At 43.0% G+C, this 19,506-nt stretch overlaps 1 protein-coding gene across 3 annotated transcripts in view; it reads left to right on the top strand.

Annotated features, from left to right (window-relative positions):
- Nucleotides 1-18,617, top strand: part of DYNC2H1 (dynein cytoplasmic 2 heavy chain 1) — a 413,010-nt gene extending 394,393 nt beyond the window's left edge. For 2 of the 3 annotated variants that reach the window (XM_066586352.1, XM_066586344.1), the window contains exons 86-89: nt 6,551-6,660; nt 9,068-9,149; nt 14,991-15,107; nt 18,181-18,617. In XM_066586352.1, the coding sequence (XP_066442449.1) occupies nt 6,551-6,660; nt 9,068-9,149; nt 14,991-15,107; nt 18,181-18,339 (468 nt within the window). In that variant the 3' untranslated portion in view covers nt 18,340-18,617. The remainder of the gene's footprint in view (nt 1-6,550; nt 6,661-9,067; nt 9,150-14,990; nt 15,108-18,180) is intronic. The other variant, XM_066586361.1, reaches the window with a different exon arrangement.
- The last annotated feature ends 889 nt before the right edge of the window (nt 18,618-19,506 follow it).

Below are 19,506 nucleotides of genomic sequence, written 5' to 3'. Positions count from 1 at the left end.
CCACTGACTTTACGACATGACTCTTTACGCACCTCTCATCTCCCCATGCATGATGCAGTAACGCTGTCATGTTGTGTATGTCTTTTGCATATGTGTACTGTTACAAATGCGTTATGTACCATTGTACAGTATACGCCTCCATTGGAACTATTTCTCTATGATGTTCATTAATATCCGCTAGGGGTTTGATTTCGCTGTCACATTTGGTTTGATGTTGAGACTGAATTACCTGGGGATGAATTAATTAATTGGAAGAAAATCTGTTTCATCATTTCATAATTTGAAGTTAATTTAGGTACCAAATTGGTGTAAACCGCTGGTGCAGAAAACATCTGATGAAGTATGGGGGTCTGGTGGGCTCGAACACAGGGGCAAGTTATAGAGGGTTGAGACAAATACATATATCTAATTGTCTAATCCTAGAATTATTGCTCTCAGTAAAAGAAACACTCTTGTAGATCTGCTAGATATACCTTTTCATCGCCAACAACCAGACCTGTAAAACAACACAAGCTTTCGAGACTGCTTTATTATCCCATGCCTGATGAAGAGACTTCAGTATCTAAAGAAACCTATACATACACAAAAGAGCAGAGATGGAAGGTAATACATGGACAGTACTAAAAGAAACAGAATGGGATTGTTCTCAGTAAGAGAAACCAAGTAATCCTGTAGATATGATACCTTTAATTGGCTAACAAAAATACATGATGATATAGTGAGCTTTTGGGCCTTCTGGGTGCTCTTCTTGCCATCCCCTGACCCACTCACCCCCCAGGTGTCTCTACACACTCCCTGGGTGCTATTCCCAGTCATTGTTTTACAGACTTGGTAACAAGTCATAGGTTGATTCGAAGGAATGCTGCTATCCAATAGGTGACGCTGCAGAAGTATTGTTTCATCTTCCTTATTTGCAGGTGTGAAGGAGAGATAACACACAGGCCTGTGAACCACTAACACCAATTTAGAGATCCTAAAACAGTCATATATTTCTTACCAGTGTACTGATTAAGTATTTATTTACTTCTTTGCTCACATTGTCTGGTATTGTTTTAAGTGCAAATTTGTGTGTAGATTTGTGTGTGTATATGTGTATATTCCAGATCTGTTTCATTATGCCTGAGATGATTCTGAGAGGTCTGAAAGCTTGCTGCAGCACCATGTATTTTTGTTTGCCATTAAAAGCTATCCTATCTACAAGATTACTTGGTTTCTCTTGCTGAGAACAATCACATTTTGGTCTACTGGCTAACACCGTACCATTTTTTTTTTTTCCGTTTTACCTAAAAGAAACAGAATAAGAGCGTGAGTTTGGAGAGCAACTCATTAAATAGTCCACAGATAAGAGTGAAAGTTTTATGGTGTCTAAATTGATGTTACTTCTGAGACCTGGTTGCCCTTACTATATCTGGAGTAGATTCCCCAGATGTTGTGACCTACCATAAATCCCTGTGATAGATTCAGTCCCGTGTTCAGTCAAAGATGGTCATAAATTTGTGTTCCCTGACCCTCTTGACTCTCTTGATTTTTGAAGTTGCCTTTTAATATAACAACCCTGGTATGTTCTATGTTATGTCCTTGGCCACAAAAATGTTCAGCCGCAAGTAACAAGTCTTTTTTGTCTTAAATTGTGTAGCAATGAAACCTCTTCCTACTTTTTATTTATTTGCCCTGTTTGTATAGCATAAAGAACCTCAATAGGACATTTGGCGTACAGGATCGGGTACACAACATTGGACGTAGAACACGTGAATGTCTCAGGACTAGTCATTTTGTGTGGTGTGGAATCCGTACCCCGTCTGGGATTAGTATATGTTAACAGGTTTTACAGTTCTTTACATTGCAGGGATAAGTTCCTTTATGTGTCCATGAGGTAAGTGACCCCCTTATCATAAAATTTCTCAAAAATGTTTGTTGGTTTTAACATCCTGTAACATGGGAGGGTTTGGAAATAGGATTTTCAAGCCTTCATCATTGTGTAGGGTATGATGGAGTTTTCGAACAGTTTTCCTTACTACCTCTGATTGTTTTCTTCTTTCTCTCTGTATTGGAGCAGTTGACTTTTGGATGACAGCAGGGATTTGATCATCAATTAAAATAGGATGGTAGCCCTGATTTTATAAATGTCCTTTTAAGATGGTATAAATGTTCCTCTCTGTTGGGTTGGAGCAGATCCAGCTTTATTTGATGGCCTAGCGGTAGACTATAAACTTTTCAATGTGGAAGGTGTTCCATCTGAGGTATGTGAGCCCATCTTTAGTTTCACTACAGGGTTGTCTGTTGTGAGTTTTTATGGTCGTCTCCAGAAAGTTAATTTCCATTAGGTGAATAGCTCAATGTTAGGTTTATGATGGGGGTGAAACGCATGGAGTCTTTCATGGAATTTTATTTCTTCGTATTCAGAGTCAGTCCAGGTGATTATGATATCACTTTTGTAGTGGAAATAGGCCAATGGTTTTGTGGAGCAGAAGACCAAAAAGTCACTTCTCAGTTTTGCTATGAGAAGGTTGGTGTATTACGGTCTCATTTTACTGTCCATGGCGGTTACAGTCAATTAAAGATATACTTATTAACCAAGAGAGAAATAATTGCAAGGATTTAGTGGCAGATTTGAGTAGACCATAGCCCTTGGACTGGCTTTCAAGCTTGAGCCCTCCTGTTTCTCTATGCCTTGACACACCATGTAAATAGTCAAAGTACCAGCAGCCGCAACCCACACCACATTGCACCAACAAGAGCTACACATGTAACAAGAAGGCCCCAGCGCCCCCCTCACTTACAGAGGCCTAACTCTTCTTGCAAAATCTCACAGCCTCAAAGGTCCGTCCTATTGTTCCATCACAGATCATCGTGAAGAATAAACCTAGTGGCCATTGCTCTAGGCTTAACGCTGCTGCCATTAGGGACTATTCACAAGCTGTAGTCTGCCTTTAGACAGAGGACAAGCAGATATGGAGTGCAAGTGAAAGTAGGCAACAACCGCTTCGCATACAGTGCACTTCATTAGCCCTTGACTAGTTGCATCTGCACTTCATACCCACTTGTCCTCTTTGGACTAAATAAAGCATATCTGATTTTACTCTGTTGAGTGCCGCATCTCTTATCTCACTTGCATGAACGGTTCTCGAGGTTGGAACATTTGCTGAGCACCATTGGGTTTGCGGGTTTCACCTGTGATTAATTATGATCATACACTGATAGAAAAATGCTGACTGTCCATCTTCTGATTTGGATAACTGCATCATAGAGATCTGTGGTGCTGCTAGTTCTGGTCGTTAGACCCGATGTCAGGCCAAGACTGGCAACTGTAATATGGGCAAAGAAATATACACGTATTATACTGGTGTGAAATTGGTCTAAGGGCATGAACATTCCTCCAAATGTTCGTTCACCCGACGATCAGCCGACAAACAAGCAAGCGCATATTCGTTGGCTGATTGTTGAATGTGAACAGGGAGATGTACAGCCAACCTATGGGAGCCAACGATGGCAACAGCAATGGTTTGACTTCATAAGCCAATTCCCAGTCCATGTGAAAGGAAACAGATCGACTATGATTTGTGTTGATTGGCACTCATTTACATTGGACTGAGCATTCGGCTGTTGTAAAATGCCCCTTATGTTCTTTTTAGTCAGGCCAAGTTCCAATCCAATGAGTGCTAATTGAATTGAATGTCAATTGACACCTATTTCATTTCATGCAGCTAAGAATCGGTTTATGGAAATGAACGATTGCAATTACAATCATTCATCTCCATAAGTTGGTTGTACATCTCCCGTTCCTGGGACACACTAAAATTTCTTTATATATTTATCAGTTTTAATTGTAATCAAACTACTAATGACCACTTGTCTGTTATATGTACATACGTATGTATGTGTGGGGGTGCTTCTCATGCTCCGCCCCCTGGCAACGTCATCGTTCCCGCCCCTGGTGACGTCATCACAGGTCCTACAACATATATAATACACAGAGCCTAACTGACAGAAGAACAACAAAGTTAGGGCTCTTCGAAGGAGAGGATAAAAATAACAAAATGAGAATACAACTAAGCCATTATTACCTCAGACTCAACTCAGCAGTCCTGACAGAAGACACCGACCTTCCGCCACCACAGAGATCCGGTGGGCTGAAAGACCTGCGGCGACCTCACTGGTGTAGGAGGCACCATTGTGCAGTTTGGTAGAAACTACTGTATACTGGATAAGCCGACAGCAGCCACCAGGACCTGTGATGTTGTCACTGCCATTTGATCACCTCTGTGGGTGGAGTCAGGGGTCACATGACCAGGGGCTGTATCCAGGAGTCTGCTTAGCTGGTGATGTCTGGAAATCAGCATGGATGTACAATGTGGTAGAGCTGTGTGTGTGATGTGTGTGAATCAGGATGCATGTAGTAGAGCTGTGTGTGTAATGTGTGGGGATCATAATGAATGTACCATGTAGCACAGCTGTGTGGCCCATTGCACCACCAGAAGCACTGGTACTATAATTTCCTAATAATTACTAGTATGACACAAAATAGGATCAAATAAAAGGATGAGATTAATTTAGGAAGAGCTGGGATGGTTTTTGTGCATTTTCTGTTTAGTGTAGCTTTAAGGCGTTACGTGTGTACGGACTTTGTGTGGGTTTGCAGTGAAGCGCTTACCTCTCTTAGGACTCATTTACTTGGCCATATTGGCAGTCTGCTTATGTTTCCTATATTTTGGATTGGATCTCCGCAAGCGAAAAGAGGAAAACATTTCCCAAATTAAAGGCTCCCACTTTCCTGCACTGTAATCTGATGGAGCAGAAATACTGCCATGTAAACAAGCCCTCATTAGAAATCGCGTCACTGGGACTAAAAGCAGACCAGCAAGCAATTAATTTCAGAACAAAACCCGAGGTGAAATTCCACACACTTGGACTCAAAATAGTTCTCATCCCTCATGAGTTGTTAATTACTCCAGCGCTGTGATCACTGTTTTGACAGATTGGTGAGGAGATAGCTTTATGCTATTTTGACAGCAATCAATCTTACTAGTTTATACGAGGGGCCTCTCTGGAGACTCAACTCGTACCGCAATGAATGCACCCGGCTCGCTTCACTATTAGCATACACTATTAATTGCACCGCGCAGCGTTTTATTTTATGTATTTTTGCTTTGGAGAGATATTACCGGAGGAGTTATTTGATGCTACTGTATCATGAGCTTGAAAATATAAGTCCCAGGGGTGGCGTAAGTGAAGCTCATGGGCACTAAGACCAAATCTGTAGCAGGGCTTCCCACACAGGAGCGGTCTCACCATTAGAACTGTTTGGGCCCTCTCCGGCTCCAAGGGCCAGGTGTGACAACAACCTCTATGTCCCCATTGGTTAGACCAGTGTTCCCCAACTCCAGTCCTCAGGATCCCCAACAGGTCATGTTTTCAGGATTTCCTCAGTGTTGCACAGGTGATGTCATTATTGTCAGTGCCTCAGACATTGCCACAGGGGTTCTTACTATAGGAGATCCTGAAAACATGACCTGTTGGTGGTCCCCGAGGACTGGAGTTGGGGGCCCCTGGGTTAGACAAATCTGAGACTCGGGGCCTTTCTGTGAGGCATCTACTGTAACTTCTGTATTAACATCTTCTGAGTTGTCTTCATCTTCCGCATCAAGGATGACTAAAGATTGTTACCTTTAACTCTAATGGCGTATACACTGGATTTTTATTAAAACCTTTCCTTGGAGTTTATCTGTATGGACATGATCTCCGTGCCCCCGGAGTGCTGCCTAACATCACGTGACCAGATTTCCGTGGATCGGTTCATGTGAATCCACATTACGTGGCAAAATCCAGCGGCGTAAGCGACTTTCAACTCTGTATAGAGAGATTAGGGCGGCAGGCAATATAAATACAGTTTTTTTTATCCCTCTCCGACAAATGAGAACAACCAACAACGTTTCGACCCACTTGGGGTCTTTGTCAACTTGGCGCACAAATATGAACCCCATTCTTTTGAATAGGGTCAAACATAAAAGCAATGTTTTCCGGCACCACAATGCCGCAGCATCTTCTATCTTCCTGCGTAATCTCGCATTGCACAGCCCATTGTTTTCGATGGGGTCAACGGCAGGTCTCCAATTAAAAATAATGAGAGAAATTACGCTGCGGAGGATTTCTTCTTTTACCCGAAGTGATGCGAGGCTGTTTTAACTTTAAATCCCCTCACATCCGCTGCGAATTCACATGTTGGTGAGCGCGATATCGGGCCGTGATGAGCAATGTATGGAGCGATCTGCTTCCTGCAGCTGAACATCTAGAAGTGGGACAACCCCTTGTAAGCTCCACCCCTGCACTGAAACTGAAGTGCCGTTTTTCATAAGCCATACCTCTTTAAGAGTCCATTCAAGGAAATGCCTTTCCATAACGGGAACTATTGCCAGGTACTGTACACATGCAATAATATAGATTTAAGCATGTTAGGTTGTACTTGATTTCAGTTATATTGCTTTTAACGTTTTTGTATTTTTATTTCCACTTTAATTTTCTTTTTTCTTTGTGTTTTGCTTTATTAAACCAGAATTGGGTGGAGAAAGCCGAGAAGCAGACGCTGTTATCAGACACCCTTGATTTGTCGGAGATTTTCCATCCAGACACATTCCTTAATGCTCTGCGTCAGGAAACAGCGAGGTAGGTGCTCTCAGCAATTGGCGCTTTTTAAACATAATATAGAATGTGTTAACCAATGAGAGTCCAGCAGCAATTTGATTGGGTGTTATGGACAACTCCACTACTTTTTTCTTTATTTTCATGTTTCCGGTGACTTTTCAGAATAATCTGCTGTGTGTGTACATGAGGAATAACGCTGGATCTGGTCATTATATGACCTGCATCCTGGATTTATCAGCAGTTTTCGATTCTGCAGACTATATACCTAATTCTCTGTTTTTCCTGAGCTGATGAATAGTTATGTTGTCTCCCATACATTCCACATATAAACTAGGATATCCTCCTCCCCTATGTTTCTGTAGCAGACCCTCATAAGTAATAGCCTTGTGTGGCGCAGACTGTTAAGGCAGCAGAAACGCAGTCCTACTCTCTCGCCTACGACTTGAAGGTTGAGGGTTCAATCCCTGCATGGTTTCGGTAGCCTTCCATCCTTTCAAGGTCGGTGGGGGGTAATGTATATAAAAAAATACCTGAAAGTGATGCAGAATAATTTGGTGCTATACAAATCACAAGATTTATTTTAGTTTTATTTATGAAGGACTTTATGCAGCAGTACCGAGCAGTATAGATATGAATAAGATTACAAAATTTCTTATCTTCACTTGTACTATTAATCTATTAAAAAAATTAAACCAATGGCCATTCACTCAGGTGTATTTTTTGTCGATTATTTTATTTTATTTTTTTTTTTACAGACCCAATTAATTAAATTGGTTCATTCAGACAGATATGTTCAAGGGGATGTGTGCACCAAAAAAGTTTCACCAAAATCGCAAAATTAAAGGCTATGTGTTTGTTTAACAGAGGCAGCAAATACACATTAGCATCTGTGTTTACTTAAGGAGAGCACCCAAAAAGTGTATGAAAACACCTAGTGGGTGAGTGGGTCGGGGGGCATTGTCTGTCTCCAAGGAGAGCAGTGTGAAAAGACACCTGAAAAATGAGTAAGAGACTTATACGACCATGGACTTTCCTCTGGGTAATTTATGCAAATAAGAAGGATGGAACAATACCTCTGCAGCGCCACCTATTGAATGGCAGCATTTCTTCAAATCAATGTCAGACCCGTAATGCAGATTTTTATAACAATGATTGGGAATAGGAAACCAAGCCGGAAAAACCATACACAGACAGCTGTTCCAGGGTTTTTGCCCCTCATTGGTGTGCAGTAGGTTTCTGACCTTAGCTGGTGAGAGGCCTTTGATGTGGGTCAAGAGGAGTGTGGTCTCCCCTTAAGGAGAGCACTCAAAATGTGTGTGGAGACACCTAAGGGGTGAGTGGTTCGGGGAATGGCATTGTCTCTCCCCAAGGAGAGCACCCAGAAGGGGTGTGAAAAGAACCTGAAAAGTGAGTGAGGAGACTTATATGGCCATGCACGCTCCTGATGTGCAGTCCATGCAGACATTGATTTGAAGGAATGTTGCAATCCAATAGGTGGCGCTGCAGAGGTATAGTTCCATCTTCCTTATTTGCTTTTTTTTTTGCATGCATAAACAACAGATGACACGTGAATGCGCAGAAAAAAAAACAAATGTCACCTGCATATGCAGTGAAAACTATGTTTTTACTGACCTAAACTGCATACACCTGTGTGAATGAGCTCTAAAGGTGACTATTTAAGCTATGTCCCCACTCGCATCGTGGTTTCCATTTTAAGCCATGATGCATTGCCGGACTGTTGCAGTGTTATTTTCTTATCAAAGCTACCAAAGACTGAAGATTGTCCAGTCTGCCAACGATGGTGGTCATGTATAGGAGGGTTTTGTAAACATAGATTTATGGCCCTTTTACGGCCGACAGTCTGTTCCTGCTAAGGTCATCAGCGCTGGTGCAGAGCATTTACACAGACATTCCGCTGGATCGCAGGCTTCTTGCCCGCTTTTCGCTCATCGCTTCACCTCCTGATGGTTCTGTGCGCTGGACGATAATCCCATCTGTCTCATTCAACCATGCCAACGTCTTCTAAAATGTGCCCCATATTTCTATCTGCTCCTACTCCGTAGAAAAAAATGAGTAGACCTTAGAACTTGATTGCCCTTCGTACTGCCATGAACCCCTGTAGCCGCCACCAGGACTGGAGTGGCGTGGATCTGGGGGGCTGCGCGGAACTTGAGCGGATTGGGGTGGGGCAATATATTATTATTATTTTATAGCTCTCCCCGCCTTTTCAGTTTTGGAAACCCCCTTTAACAAATGCTTTTAAGTATATTACATGCGGCATACCTTCTCCCATCCAGCCACATCACTGCAGTATCACAGTTTAGAGATTACTGCAAGCAGAGGCGCTTCTTGTCTGAAGAAAGCCCTTAATGCCGCTAGGCACGGTCAATACCATGTTTACCTTGTAATGTTTTATGTCCCCCCCTAGAACGATGAACTGCTCCATGGATAACCTAAGATTTGTAGCATCCTGGAAAGGGAGGATTCATGATGCAAAGCTCCAAGTCAAGGTAATAAAGCACACAATAAACGTCTCACAAGGTGATGAAAACGTTACATTCAAGCCGCACGTTCTCTTCATTGGTATTCCGTTCAGTTCGATACATAGTAAAACGACGCGCAAGGAAAAAATGGCTTGAAGACTCCTCTATGATTTACCTCTCCCATGTTTCCCCTATTAGTCAAACAGCCTGTTGTGCTTTCTGTGTTACTTGGCATCATTTGCAAACACTACATTGCTGTATGCAGCCTCCGTACAAGTCTACAATTAAATTAACAACCCGCAGGATCATGCAAAATTGCTGCTGTTTGCACCATTCAGTAATGTATTAGAACAAGCTCCAGCCAGCACAGAAATGTCAGTAGTTCTGGTACACAGGGGTTTCTTGGATGTAATCGCACTTATACAGATCAGCGGTTCTATGAATGGATACCCAAGATAGCTACAGCACTTACTGAGGGACAGCCAGCGCTAGACATAGACTAGACCTTTAAAGGGCAGCAACAGAATGAATGGCATATTCCCGCGGCATTAAAAGCGCCTGGCCGCAAATATAGCTCGGGTGCTTTTACGCCCGAAAGCAAAGATAGTCCTGGAACTATCTTTGTGCTTGGAATACTTTGCCGCTGCATAGTCTCCTATGGGAGCCAATGACAGCGGCCGGAGAAGGGAGGTGGAGGCAATTTAGTAGCGTGACTGCTAAACTCCCTCCCCCTTCTCTCCTCCTCTCTCCCCCCTCCACCTGTTTGCAATAAGGGGTGGAGGAGGAGGGAAGGGCTGCGGACAAGGGGCGGGGAGGTGGTGAGTGCTTAGCTCCGCCTCGTCAGTCCACTCTCATTGCACACAGCTGGAGGAAGGAGAAAGGAGGTGGGAAGGGGAGGCAACAGCATTGCGGCCTCGACGTATATGTGCCGAGCCCGCGTCGTCTGAACAGGCGCACAGACGTTAGATTTGTGCGCCCGTTTACGCGTTTTTACAGCCCCCGCGGGCTCACGTAAAAACGCCTACGCTTGTGGGAAAGAGCCCTAAGTCAGTATTTTCCCAGGGACTCCAGGTTAGTGGTAGTTTGGGACGCTGGTAAAACACAAAGCATCTAAGAAAATGGCTGCGGAGAGGTTTCGTCTCATTTAAGAATCTCAAGTGCAGTTTACTGCGTGAAGCAGGTACACAAAGACAGGAACGTGTCTGGACGAGCAGACGTCCGCTCCATCTGCGGGGTATTCCAGGGATGTTGTTTGTGCTGATTGCATCCTGTTAGAAGGTCTACGGAGACTTATCTCCAGGACAGGACACCCATTACACAGACGTCACCTCTCCGATGACGTCAATGACACTTGGATGCAGAAAAGAAGTGAATTCCTGAACATCAGAGCCGTGAAAGCAATTAATGGAGCCTTGTATCCTCAGCAAGCACACAGAGGCCGCGGCGCCTGTTGATTGCTCACGCGCCTCCATTACTCTGCCCTGGGTGTAATATTCACCGTCGAGTGATATTATTTATTTTGGCCTCATTCATGCCTGGACCCAGCATTGTTCCGACACACCAAATTGTGTTTAACGACATTGTTCCACTTACGCACGCCTTAACTTTGAATAGCTGGATTTATAAGCAGGACAATTAGCGTATAATTAAAGGAAGTTGATTGATGATAATAGCTTCTCGTTTAGGTGTCTTTAACCCCGCCATTATTCCTGAGCAGTCCTATTAACTGGACTCCAGCGCACGTGTGACAATCTATTAGCACCGCATTGTAACTAATGAAATCCATTCATCCTCTCTTATCATGGCTGGAAACAGTTGCAAATGGAAGACTCCGCTCAGCCAGCGTTGCCTGCTTATGTGCTCACTCCCGGCGAATCCCGCGTTTGTGTAGTTTTCTCATTATACAGTGAGACTTACAAGCGCAATTTATAATTTTGTCAATTAATAACATGATATTAAATAGTAATGACAGCGTGGAGGACTGTAATGGGAGATAATCATATGGTTGTCATCGTTCTCCTTCATTTTTCTTCCTTTTTCTTATGCTGCGCCATGATTCTTGCTTTTAACCCTTTAGATGGATTGTCCAGTTCACAAATTTCTTGAAAAATTGGAAAAGTTAGGATTTTGAACCTCTAATTTTTAAAACATTTTATTATATTTTTAAAAATATTAATATATTTTTACAGTTTTCTTTAGCCTCTACGGGGGAGTTGAACTTGTAACATTTTGATACCTTGTACAGTATACTGCATTACTTCTTTAGTACTGCAGTATGTTGTATTTTTTAATGCTAATCTAATAAAGTGGTTATCTTAAAATCTAAAGGTATCCTCTGTCCACAGGATTAGGGTTAACTTTATAATTGGTGGGGTCTCATCGCTAAGACCCCGACAATCCAGAAAATGGGGGACCAGTCCCCCCTCCTTCTCCTCACAGCGAGCTTAATGCACACACGCAGTGAGGAGGAGATTGAATAGCGCAGTGGGCGTACTTGGGTGTTGCCGCTCCATTCAGTTTCAATGGAACTGCCAGAGATGGACGACGATAAGCACCCAACAATTCCTGACTGCTCCATTGGAATGAATAGAGAGGCGGACAGCGTTCAATTCAGTCTGATGGGAAAAGCGACACCCCAGTGGTGAGAAGACGGGGACACGGGACCACCTGATCTTAAAATCAGCGATGGTCTCAGCATCCCCGCCGATCATAAAGTTATTCCTTACCCACAGGATAGGGGAGAACTGTAGATTCTGGGGTAACTGCTTTAAAAAGGTTGTATCAAGAATAAAGATTGCAAGTTGTCCCCTATCCACAAGGGAAAAAGTGACCCCTATCGTGGCAGACAGAACAGGACACAGGTGTTCATTCTGCAGATTAGTCGGGATCTTAGCAGTGAGACCACCATTGATCAACAAGTTATTCCCTATCCTATGAGAGGGAATAACTTGGAATTTTGGTACAACCCCTTTAAACCGTGCCGCAGGTAGAGTCGTATGGCCTGCAATACATGGCTGCCTTCACTAGGCTCCAGGGTGCCGTTTGAACACATTGGCACCCTGCAGTTTTATTGTAAGAGGCTGATGGGACTCAAGAGGGAGCTCCCACCTCATGCAGGCTACTTATACGACAGCAGGATCTAAATAGTTAACTGCGGCAGTCTCCCCTAGTATCATTTGTGGCCATTGCAGATGGGTGTCCGCTATCAGAAACCCATTGAACCAGCTGGGTATGGAGCAGGCTTGGCTCCATTGTTCCCTTTAAGCTGTGCGCCCCGGAAAGAAAAGAGGAAAACCAACATTTTCATGAGGATTCAGGAGCCCAATCACAGTTTACCAGTCTGCAGAGTTTAGGAATATTAACTACCATCCACTGTACATTTATAGCGGGTGGTCATTATGGGGTTAAAGGGATTTTCTAAGATAGAAATATTAACGACCTTTTGACCATTATTACTTGATCATTAGAACGGAGAGGCAGCAGCTTTCACTGGAGTGACTCTAGTCCCTTCACCTTGTATCCCAGCGCATCCTCTTCTCCGTGTATGCAGCTCTGATTAGTACTGTAGGTCAGTCCCTGCTAATTTCACAACGATGGTCCCTTTAACCCCTTAATGACACGGCCTATTTTGGCATTGAGGACCAAGCGATTTTTGGTATTTTTCCATCACCATTTTTCAAAAGCCATAACTTTTTTATTTTTCCGTCGACGCGGCCGTAATAAGGGCTTGTTTTTTGCGTGGTGAACTGTAGTTTTTATCGCTGCCACTTTTGGGTACATAGACTAAAACTTTTATTATTTTTTATAATAACAGGGAGAGAAAACGCATCAATTCTGCCATAGATTTTTTTAAATTTTTTTTACAGCGTTAATCATGCAGCATAAATGACACGCTAATTTTTTTCTGTGGGCCGGTTCGGTTACAACGATACCAAAATCCTTATATTTTTTTTTTTTAGGTTTTTACACTTTTTTGCAATAAAACCCCTTTTTTTTGGAAATCTTTTTTTTTCTCTATAGCTGCATTCAAAGTCCTGTAACTTTTTTATTTTTTTATGTGCGGAGCTCTATAAGAGCTTATTTTTGCGAGACGAGCTGTAGTTTTTGTTGGTTTCATTTTGGGGAATGTACGGCTTTTTTGATCACTTTTATTGCATTTTTTGGGAGGCAAAATGCAAAAATTAGCGTTTTTTTAAACGCTTTTTGCCGTACAAAATAAAAAGCGTGTTCAACTTTTTACGGACGCGTCAATACCCAATATGTGGGGTTTTAACTTTTTTTTACCCTTTTTTAATGCTAATATTAGAAAAAGCACAAAAAAAGGGTTTTTTTTACATTTTTCTTTTCTTTTTTTTTTTACACAATTTGAGTCCCTCTGAGGGACTTGCAGCACTGCACCTATGATCGCTGTCATAAGGCATGGCAGAGCTACTGCTCTGTCATGCCTTATCGCTTATACAGCGATCATAGGCATTGGCAATACAGGACGCCAGAGCCGGCCGGATACACAGAGGGAGCGCGCTCCCTTGGTGAACTCTTTCCCTGCCGCGATCTACTTAGATCACGGCAGGGAAGGGGTTAACAGCGGGGGCGCATCTCCGATACCCCCCCCCCCCCCCCCGCGCGCTGTTGCAGCTGCGGGATAGCGCGAGGTCAGTCATGATCTCGCGCTATCCCGATGATGTACCGGTACGTCATTTTGCGCAAAGTACCAGCCTGCCATGACGTATCTGTACGTCATGGAGCGGGAAAAGGCGCTACCCAAACTATTTTTTTTTTTTACTAAAAGGTGCTCAGTGTGGTGGAAAAACATAAAAAAGCAGACTCGCCTCACCTAATCCTCCGCTGCTCCCCAATGCTCCCAACTTCCCGTTACCGTAATGATGGCAGCAACGTCAGGGACATGTGACTGCTGCAGCCAATCCTCACTTAAGCTGGTGAATAAAGCCATTGTCCAAGTATAAACATTTTTTAAAGGGCCAGGCGTGTGATAAAGTAAAAAAAGAAGCAGTACTTACCTCTATCCTCCTGATGGGAAACAGCGGCGCCTCTCCAGTAAAGATTTTACCGCCAGCACAAACTGAAAGTCGGGTGACTGCTGCAACCAATCAGAGGCAGCATGGTCACCTGACCTCCATTCTGTTCTGACAAGGGGATCTTCACCAGAGCTGCTCAGCTGTTTCCCTGGAGGAGGAGAGAGGTAAGTACTGCTTCTTTTATCACATGCCCGGGCATTTACATTTTTTTTTGTATACCCTGACAACCCCTTTATCTGCAGATGTCACATGTCCCTGTGTCAGTATGTCATCGTCGCTGCAGCAGGAAGTGGGGAACCGCGCACTGTAAGAACAGGGGCAGCACTGAGCACCTTTCCAAAAAATGCTTTGCCTAGATAACGCCTCAGGCTTTTGGGGCCTCTAACTTCACATCTTCATATCTTAGCATAGAAGTCAGATAATGAAAAAACTTTTTTATGGTTGGTTTCTTCAGGTCTCTTTTGTGGGTAATTCCAAGAAATGTATCCGACATATTAATCTGCTTACCGGATCTCTGATCTCTTGTTGCTGAGCCATGCTTAAATATTAACCCTCTTACTACAGCTTTTTCTTTCGTCAGTCCTTAACCACCTGCCGGGGGGACGTTTCACGCTTATCTTCATTTCATTAGCAAATTCCACTGTCCTGGAATCCAACAATCAGGAATTTCTGAGGTGCTTGTTTTGAAGTCGAGCTTCCTCTTCTCCCATATCGCGCGGCATTCCTCGCCTTCCTGTTATGTACGAGTGTGCCGCGCTGCCAGTCACGTAATTATCACAGACAATTAAGATAGAGATCTGCAACTGAGCATCTCATATGTTTCCTCCGTTAGATCAGCGGATTACAGCTGGAAGGATGCAGTTTTGATGGAAACCATCTTTCCGAGAACCAGCATGACTCCCCGAGTGTGTCAGTGGTGCCCCCTTGTTACATGGCCTGGATTTCACAGGTACGGAGGAGAAGCTCGGATACATTGCACAGTTCCAGATATTTATCAGACTTTACTGTTGCTGTGGGCATTTTTAATGTGTGCCGACTGTAATACATGTATTGTAGTGACTTGTATTGTAATGTGGGCTCGTAAATGCATGGCCAGCTCCTCTCCCACTGTTGTCGTCCTTGCCCAATTTTAGGGTATGTTCACACATAGCGGAATTGATGCAGATTTTTTTTTTTACTTTTATTTATAAAGTTTTTTTAGTGTTACAATGCCAATATAAAACAGAATATAGGCCCAGGTCAGGTAGGATAAAAAAAGATTATACAACCATCAAATAAAATGGCTTATAAAGAACAGCTTAGGGCTACTGCACACTGGCGGCCCAAAAATGCTCTCGCAAACCACCTAAAAAAGCCCCTGGATGCGAGGCGTTTTCATGTGAAAACAACCTTGCATCACTGCGGGGAATTCCCTTCATCCCATTGCTTTCACTGGGGCGGCAGCAGCATCGGCCCCATTGAAAGCAATGGGAGAGCATCATGATCTGCTGACCCTGCTTATGGCAGCAGCGTCAGGGAATTCCTTCATCCCTGGGGAGCTCCCTCATGGCTGAACACCGATGAGGACTCCCTACGGGGATGAAAGAATCCCTTGCTTTGCTGTCACAGTGTTTAGTGATGAGGACTTCCCATGGGGATGAAGGAGTCCCCTGCCGCTGCTGTTGCAGCAGCAGCAGGACATTGCAATGTTCTCCCTATGTTTTCAATGGGGCTGCCGCTGCTGCCGCCAGCCCTATTGAGAACAAGGTTAAACCTCTGGATATGACAGCCTCTTATTCCTGCGGGGCTGAAGGAATCCCCTGGTGCAGCTGTCACAGCACTGCTGACGCCGGCCCCATTGGAAACAATGGGTGATATTGCAAAAGGGATGGGCATGCTGTTTTTTTTTTTCTTTTTTATGAGAAAGAAACCATTGAAATTCATTGGTTTCATAATCATGCATTTCCAAATCGCCCGGTTTTCTCGCCAGTGTGAAGGTGCCCTTAAAATACCAACCAAACAAGATACCTGCTACCTCTCAGCACACAGTAAAATGACCGTGATGAGGGATGCAGTAAATGAAGGGACAACCACTAACAGTAGGGAATCCCAAGGATAAAGTATCTTAAACTGCTCGGAACAAGTAGAAAATGTATAAAGTATCTTAAACTGCTTGAAACAAGTAGAAAATGTATAAAGTATCTTAAACTGCTTGAAACAAGTAGAAAATGTATAAAGTATCTTAAACTGCTTGAAACGAGTACAGAATGTTGTGCCTTCACAGGTAGCTTAGTGAGATATAGATTTGAGTACAACAATAGATGGGGTTGGGAAAAAGAGAGGAAGAAAAAGTGAGATAAAAAATGAGGGGGGCGGAGGGGGGGTGGTTGAGGGAGCCCTAACTCTTTCCATCCACAATGGACCTTTACTTTGCCGAGCCCTGATCACCAAGGTGTGCAGAAAGACGTTTTGACGAGGGTTTTGATACGGATCTAGAGCAGATTTTACACCTTCAATTGAAAGGGTGAAATCTGCTGTGGATCTGCATCAAAAGCGGCATCTATATCCAATTTATCTACGGGAAATGTCCACTGTGGCATTCACAGCAGGAATCCAAGGCTGACCTTCAGATTTCTGCCATAGATCAGCCTTTTAAAATGCCACGGAGCCGCACATGGGTTTAGCCCCATTCCATTCGGCAAATTCACATGTGGCCAACTGCTGGAGTTTCATGGAAGCCGCCATAATAATTGACATTTTTCCATGATGCGCATTTCAAATCTGTATGTAAATAAATAACAATTCGCACCATATGTATTACAGCACAGATTCCTGTTGAACATATTGCGATTCAGAAACCATACATATTCTGGCTCGGCATTCGCACACACTGCGTGAAAGAGGCCTAAATTTATGCAAACATATGTTTAACATCAAACCCCATTTTACGGAGTATTTATAGAAAATGGCATAAAGATAAATATAAATTTCCATATTTTGACATAAAAGATACATTTACAGTGTTTGATTGACCAAAGGCTTCACAGGAAGATGGTAGTCCATCAGCAGGGTCATTGTAGCCCACCAGAATAGTAGAGGATCTCTTTGTAGGCCCAGACTCATACACAAGAATACGGCAAGTCTATATACAGTCATGTAACATTTTACTGTTTCCTCCACCTTATTGTCAAAGGCCTTAGGGCCCTTTTACATGGGCTAATAAATCATTCAGTTTCCCATATCTAGAGGGAATCTGAATGATTAAAGTATGAATTAGGAGGGAGGCTGCATTTTTTTATGAAAGCGACCTCCTTTGGTGGCCATTTTGAAATCTGCCATATTGAATTCAGCACAGGTTTTTCAAATGGGAAGGCGATCATGTGATATATCAGAAATGCATGTAGTGGTCCGGTAGAATGACCCCCAGGTCACCAGGCGTAATGCCTTTCGACAGTACACAATATGTGTTACCTGAAACAGGAAATCTTACAGTGCTGTGAAGAAATATCACCTACGGTTCTATTTAAATTAAATTAAATGTTTAACCATGTGCATCCGTCAGAATGGTGGAAACATCACACATCATATAAAGCACTTTGTGAAACTTTGCCCTCACTTAAATTCTAAACAAGTAAAGATAGAGGAAAACGGACACTTCTAGTGTGTTTCTGAGTCCGTTCTATCCAAGACTAAGGTATCACATGATCTACAACCCATTTGAAAAACCAGAGCTGAATTCAATATGGCGAATTTCAAAATGGCCACCAAAAACGTCTCCTCCACCAAAAACGTCTCCTCCACCAAAAAAAAGGCAACCTCCCTACCAATTAAAACTGTAACACATTGGAGTCAATTTTCTCATTGTTACACCAGTTAAATGGGTGTGTGCAGATTTTTGCCTCACCATGTATATTTGTGTTTAGTAGACCCTTGTTATATCTATTAACCCCATTATTTAGTTTCCCATAACTTCAACAACAGTACATGTAGTACACAGAACTCTTTATGATTGTGTGAAGTAACGCCTCACGTATTTTTCTTAGCAGTCCGCTGGGATCTACTCCCCGGGAGAGTGCATTTCCTTACCTGTGTACACCAGCGCTGAGAGAGATCGTGTGGTCACGAATATAGACTTACCGTCTGGTGGAGACCAAGACCGCTGGATCCAGTGCGGAGCCGCCTTATTCCTCAAGAATCAGTAAATGAAATATTACCTGATGTAAATAGACAAAGGCAGAGAAAAACGGTTTATCCATAGCAGCCAATCACAGAGCAGCTTTCATTTTACCGCCGAAGCTGTAAGACGTGTAAGCTGAGCTGTGATTGGTTGCTATGGCCAACAAAGGGTATTTTTGTCTTAGACAGCTTTAATAAATGTGCTGCATAGAGATTGCTATATTTTGTACATCTGTTACACTTCTTTATTATTGATGTAATTGGATTTAGACATGAATTAAACACGTTCCTGTATTTGGATGGAGTCTTGTAATTTAATGTCTACGTTTTTATACTACAGATCTGTAGGCTCGCATGCTGTGACACCATTATACATACGCTGTAGAATCACAACCCCTTATGGAGCCACGGCAATACTGCACATACAGAGACATTCCCAGATTCTGGTGTCTAATCATACAGAAAGCCTGCTAATGTGACACTCAGGAATCTCACAAGCTATTGCAGGTACATACACTTGCAATTAAAATTACTCAACCTTCATTACAAATTAGGTTTATTTGCCAAATTTACAAATCTTCCGCTGCTTGAAAACAAGCTAACAAATAAGAGCAATTTACAAGGTGCAATAAGTTTTCAGACAACTTATATTCATGTAATAGCATCAATCTTGTAATATACTTTCAACATTTTGTTCTTTTACCACTGTATATCAAGTTTGGAGTGGCTGCCACTAGGGGTCGCCTCTCCAGCCCCTTAGTAATCCACTGCCTGTTGCTAGGTATTGTGTTTCTGTAGTTACTGAGAAAATAGGCTGTGTGGGAGGGGCTATCTTCACAGGTTGCTTTCCTTCACACATAGGCTGATAGATCTGCAGACACAATGTCTGAAATCTCTGCCTATCCTGCTCTTATACATCTGTAATTACTAACCACTTGACCATAATGTCTCCAGAGATGGAGCAATGCAGCATGGGAAGTGAGGGAAAGGAAGTATGAGACAGTAAACTACTGGCAAAATGGTAGGCTCACAACATGCCTCCTGCCTGAAAGTGGATTATAAACAGCAGGGCAGCAGAAAAATGGGTAAGACCATTTGAAAATCAGAACTTAGACATGAAACAAGGCACAAGCAGCAACAAATAAGAGGTTAAGGAGAACCTGTTATATGTTAGTAAACGCGTTGAAAACTCA

Source organism: Eleutherodactylus coqui, chromosome 1 (genome assembly GCF_035609145.1).
Source record: "Eleutherodactylus coqui strain aEleCoq1 chromosome 1, aEleCoq1.hap1, whole genome shotgun sequence".
In the NCBI taxonomy this organism is placed as follows: domain Eukaryota; kingdom Metazoa; phylum Chordata; class Amphibia; order Anura; family Eleutherodactylidae; genus Eleutherodactylus; species Eleutherodactylus coqui.
The sequence above is the reverse complement of the archived record's forward strand: the minus strand, read 5'-3'. Positions and strand labels throughout refer to the sequence as shown.